The 7,063-nt window shown below is 35.6% G+C and overlaps 1 protein-coding gene across 1 annotated transcript; it reads left to right on the forward strand.

Moving 5' to 3' along the window:
• The first annotated feature begins 302 nt into the window (after window positions 1-302).
• LOC136200484 (uncharacterized) lies at window positions 303-6,802 on the forward strand. The gene is made up of 5 exons (XM_065990859.1): window positions 303-406; window positions 1,689-1,911; window positions 1,992-2,079; window positions 4,265-4,650; window positions 6,686-6,802. Exons 1-5 carry the CDS (start codon window positions 303-305, stop codon window positions 6,800-6,802), a joined length of 918 nt encoding a protein of 305 aa, XP_065846931.1.
• Window positions 6,803-7,063: the final 261 nt, after the last annotated feature.

The following is a 7,063-nucleotide window of genomic DNA, read 5'->3' on the forward strand; positions in this document are numbered from 1 at the left end:
AGTTAGACAGTTGTTAGATCACAGTTGTATCTTGTAACCGTTTTGACATCATCTCTATATAGAGGTCATTCCTTATCATTAGTATCGATCAATGAATTCGGTACTAATTCCTCCTATTCTCTCATTCTCTCGCCTGAATTCTACCCTAATATTATGTTCTTCCTAATTCTGATCATTAGATATTAATTCAGAACGCAGTTCTGATATTGGTATCAAAGATTCTCCTTTCTCTGGAAATTCAGTGAATGGTAAATTCCGCTTATAAAAAAACCAAAGCATCTAAATGAAAAACTAAGGAAACCATGGAAGCCTTTGAGAAACAACTCAAAGAGATCACTGCATGGTGGCATTTGGAAACCATGGTTGCATTAACTGCACTATTTCTCCAAGGAAGAGCTGAGAAATGGTATAAGAACTAGATTCCCAGTCATCCTATAGCAACTTGGGAAGAATTTGTAGAAGCTGTAGAAAAACGTTTCCAATAAACTGAAGTGGAAGATGTGGTGCAATTACTAATTCAACTGAAGCAAACCTCAATTGTGGCTGAATACCAAGATCAATTTGAAGCCCTCAAGCTAAGGATGGAAAAAGTGCATCCCACCCTGACTGAAACCTTCTTTGTAACTAGTTTCATCACATGTCTCAAACCTGAAATAAGGTCTACAGAGAGATCTAAAGAGCCTACCAACATATATACAACCATTAAACATGGTAAATACCAAGAAATACATTTATAGGATATCCTACAAGCAGTCAAACCCAAGCTTAATTTTCGATCTCCTACTACAAATAAACCTTAGATACCCATTTCCATTACCAAGCCAAATAATATTGTACAAACTGTGGCTACCAACCCTGTATAAAAACTTCCTGGACGTAAAACTCAAACCTTGCTTATTAATACCCAAAGAAGAGTCCCTAGAGCTTGCTGGAAATGTGGGGATAAATATTTTCTTGGACACTAATGCACTACGAAGAAGTTGAATCTTCTTAATGTAGAAGAAATACAAAACAAGGAACAACATGAGAGACAAACTGAGGAAGTTCGAGAAGTATAGGAAGATCTTAAAGAAGAACAACATATTTCACTATTTATGCTTTAGAAGGAGGCAGGGCTGACTACACTTTTAAACTCAATGGTACTCTTCAGGAGAAACCTATTGTGGTCCTGATAGATAGTGGAAGCACCCACAGCTTTGTGGATCAGAAGCTGGCACAAGAGGCCCAGTTACCCCTCATCCAAGTTAAACCTACTGTTGTGTCTGTAGCAGATGGCAAGCAAATGTTAGTCATCACAAAATGCAATGAATGTCAATGGTTTATGAATCATACCAGGTTCACTTTCAACATTAGAGTTTTAGCATTAGGTGATTATGATATTATTTTGGGTTCTGATTAGATGAAATTCCATACACATGGGACCTTTAATTATAAAAAAATGATAGGTTAATCATTCACAAAGATCACAACCCACTAGAACTACAGGGTATGACCAAGACCAATAAACTTAAGTTGATGACCCTTAAGTCTGTAAATAAGTTGGTTGTTAAAGGGTGGAAAGGGATAACCTCAAGCTTATTTATCATGTCTCTTAAAGAAATTGAACCTATACCAAACACTGAACCTGACCTAGACATGCCATTACATAAGGCTTCCACTAAGTTTCAACCTTTACTTCATTATTACAGCCAAGTGTTCCACACTCCTACTTCCTTACCTCCAACTAGATCAGATGATCATGCCATCACCTTAAAGGCTTCTTCTGACCATGTCAATGTGAGACCATACAAATACTCCCATCACCAAAAAAATGAAATTGAAAAGTTAGTGGAGGAAATGCTAATGAATGGTGTTATACAACCTAGCCACAACTCTTATTCATCCCCAATTTTGTTGGTTAAAAATAAGAAGGTAGCTAGAGTTTATGTGTTGATTATATAGAATTGAATAAAGCTACTATCAAAAACAAGTTTCCTATTCCTGTCATTCAGGAACTGATAGATGAGTTGGAGGGAGCTAAGGTGTTCACTAAACTAGACTTAAGAGCTGGTTACCATCAAATTAGAATGAAGGTTGGGGGTGTTTATAAAACTGCTTTTAGAACACACTTTGGGCACTATGGATTCATTGTCATGCCTTTTAGCCTCATTAATTCCCCTGCCACCTTCCAATCACTTATGAATACCCTTCTCTAACCTTAGTTAAGGCAGTTTGTGTTGAAACACCTTTTCACATGATTTTGATTTGACAAAATTATTTAAGTTAATCCATTATTAAGGGACAATTAAATTTAAGTGTTTTGATTTAATTGTACTAATATGTTTGTTCAATGTTGACTATAAATATAAATACAAATAGAAATAAAAAGTAAGACAGGACTAAGTCAGCATAAGATCACAGCACAAGCTGAGTAGAGTGGAACTCAGCGTGAAAGAAGATAAGTTATCTTCAGAACAGAAGCTTAAAGATTAAGCTAATCAACGAAGCTGAGTGGAACGAAACTCAGTATCAAAAGTAGAGAAGTCTTCTTGAGAACTATGTCTTGCAGAACAAAGCTGACCATGGAAGCTGAGTAAAAGAGAACTCAGTATATGAATTGACAACAATCAAAGACAACGACTATCAAAGTCAAGCTGAGTGATCTTCAGTTTTCACCGAAACCCGGTAAGTATGTGGTTTGATTTTAATCAGGGGCGGAGACAGGGGTGCACGGGGAGCCCCTGGTGGGTAGAAATTATTGTGAGAGAGGTGGTTTTGGGGATGATTTTGGTGGGGGTGCTTAAATTGTTCCCCCGGACTAGTGGGGGAGGGGTATAGTTCGTATGGGTGGACTTACATTTGGTTTTGCGTGTTCGGGATAAAATGACGTCGTTTTGTCTTGGATAGGACAAAATGACTAATTTAGTCTTAGGTTCCGCAATGGAAATATAGTCCAGTCTGTAAGGGTTATAAATGGGATGGAGTAGGGATGGACGCTACTTCTCATGTCCATGTCCAGGGGGGGTTTGAGGGGTTTGAGCATCTATTGTTCATTGGAAAGCGTTGAAATTTTTATAGAAAACAGTGTATAAGATTTTAATTTTTTTTATATAAAAACACTAAAAAATATCAATTTAGCATTCATAAATTACGAGAGATTATCAGAAGCACCATCTTTCAGTGAATCCTAAATCTATCGGTGGCTCTATCTCTATTCTCATCCCCATCTAGATGGAAATCTTCATCTCATTTATAAAATGTCGTAGGGATTCACATTCTCTATTTTTTTATGTTATAACTAACATTTTTTTAGGATAATCTAAAATTTTATTGTATAATTTATTAAATATTAGTATATTTTATACCAAAAAACACAATTCATAAATAATAAATAAATAAAAATTGTCTTAATGTAAATATAAACATCTAAAAATTCACATAAACTACAAATTGCTAATAAAAAAAGTGCATTAATCCATCACGATAGGGACTCCATAGAGAGGGAAGACGTATGCTCATCCCCATCTCCCATGATATTTCCCCCCATCCCTATCCTATGGGGTACTTGTAGTGGTTTCTCGTGATTTATGAGTGCTAAATTGATATTATTATTTTTAAAAATTTTACATAAAAAATTAAAACCTCTTACACAATTTCCTCAGAATTTTCGATGTTTTCCGACGACAAGTGGATGCTCTGGCCCCCTAACTCCCCCCTGGATCCGCCTCTGCCCTATTGGGTATATAAATAGGAATTCCCCATCTCCTCCAGAAACAGATAATCTCCAATCCATTTTCAACCCTAACCCCAACGAAGAGCTAGAATTCTAACCTTATGTCATAACCTACAAACCAAGGGACAGTCTCATATAGACAGTTTCGAGCAATTTTTGGCTCCGCCTCCGCAACCCGGATAAAAAGATTACATATTTATGAATAAACATTCAAAAGGGTATCCCAAAATGACACAAACTTAAAACCCCGTTTCGACATCCAATGGGTGCTCAGGCTCCCTTAGCTCCCCCTAGATCCGTCCCTGCCCTATGAGGTATATAAATAGGAAATTCTCACCTCCGTAGGGAACAGATAATCCCCATTGGAAACACATAATCTCTACCCAATTTGCAACCCTATGTGGCATAACCTACGAACCAAGGGACACTCTCAGATACACAATCTCGAGTGGGTTTTTTGGCTCCGCCTCCGCAACCCGAATAAAAAGATTACATATTTATGAAAAAACATTCAAAAGGGTATCCAAAAATGACACTAACTTCTTGTTTCAGTGAAAGGTGGGATCTTAAAATCAAAATGTGATGTGTGTGGAAAAGCAGCCAAAGGTTACATCTTCAAATGCAATGCTTGTAGTTACCAAATGCATCCAAGTTGTGCTATGCTATCTAATGAAATGAACATTTCAGTTCATCCTCATAAGCTAAGAATCATGCCTGCAATGAGCACTTTACCAAATGGATTAGATGGAGGTTTTTTTGCCTGTGGAGAGTGTAAGAAATCTAAGAGATCAGGCAGGTTGTATCGTTGCACTGTTTGTGAGTATTATCTTCATGCTATTTGTGCTAAAAATATGGTTAATGGACTTGAGGCTAATGGGATTAAAGGAGTTGAACAAAAACCAACCATGTTTGGGACTGCGGCTCGTCTCGCCTCTCAGGTATAGCTGTTAATTTCTGACATGATAATAGGGTTTGTAGATGTGGATGTAAATGAGGTGGGGATTCCCTGTCCCTGTTGGGGATGCGGAATTGCTGTTTAGAATCCATGTTGGTTGGGAAGCCAACCATGTTCGGAATTGCATCTCGCCTCGCCTCTCTAGTATGAGTTCTTATATTAAGCATCGGCTCTTCCATATTACTTGGAGGACCCCAATTCACATTTGGACACGTGTATTGTGGGCTCACTTAATATTTAAAATAGTGTACCTTTTAAAAATATACGTGGGTCCATATTACACATGGCAAAATATGTATGGGATGTACTCTATTTGACATAGATAACCGGATGCTCCTAATAATTTTCCCTCTAGTATAGCTATTAATATCTGACATGATAACGCGGTTTAGATATGGATGTAAACGGGGTGGGAATTCTCTGTCCCATCGGAGATCCGCATCGATGGGGATGGAACATCCCGATTAGAATCCCTACGAGGCGAGGATGGGGATTGTTTTGTCCCCCACAAACCGAGATGAGGCGGGGACGGGGATAGTTCGTCCCGTGGGATCCCCAAACACATCCTTGATATGCCTCCATAGGGATTCCCGCATTAATTCCCTGTTTAACACTTATTTTTTATTTTTTTATATATTTATTTTGTGATTCTTTTTAGAAGTATTAGCAATGTTTTAAAAACGGGACCGGACTGACCAGTTGGACCATGAATGGACCATGAGTCTGGTCTGGTTATAAGTGCTATGGTTTAACAATGTTAAAATGGACTGAATCGGGGTCAAACCGGGAATCGACATCAAACCGGTGAACCGGAATGGTCCCGTTTTTTTATGGTAAAAAAAATAAAAAATAAATCCTAAATTTGTGTTAATTAACCTCAATTTTAATATTTATATTGTATTAAATCTTAAACTATGAATGATTTGTGTTAATTAACTTGAACTTTAATATTTATGTTGTGTTAAACTAAGGATTTATTTTTGGATTTGTGAACTTTTATATTATGTTTAATTAAATGAGATTTTATTATGTATATAAGTATTCATGACATCATACGGTTGAATCAGTTCGATTGAACCAGTGAACCATTGATCTAGTTGTCACGCCGGTTCGATATTTGGTCCGGTATTTGAAACGTTGGTTATTAGGTTAGCTTAATTTTATTCTTTCTTTCTACCACTCAACTCGAATTTAACCTTATTATTTGTCGTTATACTATGTCAAATGCTAAAAAAAATGAAAAAAAAAAGAATAAAATTTATATATATATTAAAAAAAATATAATGAAAGGGGAATGGGGGATCCCCGCGGAGACGAGGGCAAAACTGGCCATGTTTAGATTTCGGGAATGGGAACGAAGAATCCCCGATAAGTCGGTGAGTGGGGATGCGAAACATAAATCCAAACCCCGTCCTGCCCCATTTACATCCTAGGTTTTGGCTTAAAGCATTATTTAAAAAAAAATAGTTTTTATTCTATGATATATGATTTAGTAACATTTATTCTCGACTTACGAATCAATAAAATGTTTTAATCCCAGGATTTATTCGGACAATCCAATTCATTTGATACGATTATATCATTTTTGTTACTTATATATCATATATAATAATAATGTGAATATATATATATATTACATAACACGATTACGAAGATAAATTACATTCACGTCTCTTAAACTTTTGTTCTTACCCCTGAAATTCTAAAACATGACATTAGGACTCCTAAAATCTGTACTTTAATAAAAATGACTAATGAGGATATCGAAATAAAAAATTCGAAGAATTAAATATGTTTAGAATCGTTTTTTTTCCTCTGTAAACATGTTTCTCGATTTACTAAATCATTATTTTCGAGAATTTTTTTCTCTAAACAACTATTTTCATTCTCTTAATTAAACAATACTTAAATAACTTTAAAATTAAAAAGTTCAAAAATAGAAGTTATTTGAAATGCCATGGATATAATTTATTCCAAGATTATAACATGATAACCCATTTTGACACTCTTACTTGTAGGTAATCATTGAGTTCATCGGAGGTCTCGTCGAAGGTCTCGGGGAAGGCGTTGGACAAGCCATAATTCAAAGTGTTGCTAGAGGAAGACGCCCTACTCCTAGACCTCCAATTAAATGATTTCAATATTACATACTCCCTCCGATTTTTAATATATGTCGTTTAAGGTTTTATTAAGAAATTGTTGATTAAGTGATATTCTTGTTTATTAAGAATATTCTTGATAAGTTAAAGTAATTATTTATATATATATATATATATATATTAACTCAATGTTGTTATTTATATGTTCATTTATATCATTTTCGAATTTAGCAAGTGCGGAAATGGTTTATCTTATACGTGGATCAATATATCTATGTGGTTGCATCAAAAAAAAGG

This window comes from Euphorbia lathyris, chromosome 7 (assembly GCF_963576675.1).
Source record: "Euphorbia lathyris chromosome 7, ddEupLath1.1, whole genome shotgun sequence".
In the NCBI taxonomy this organism is placed as follows: domain Eukaryota; kingdom Viridiplantae; phylum Streptophyta; class Magnoliopsida; order Malpighiales; family Euphorbiaceae; genus Euphorbia; species Euphorbia lathyris.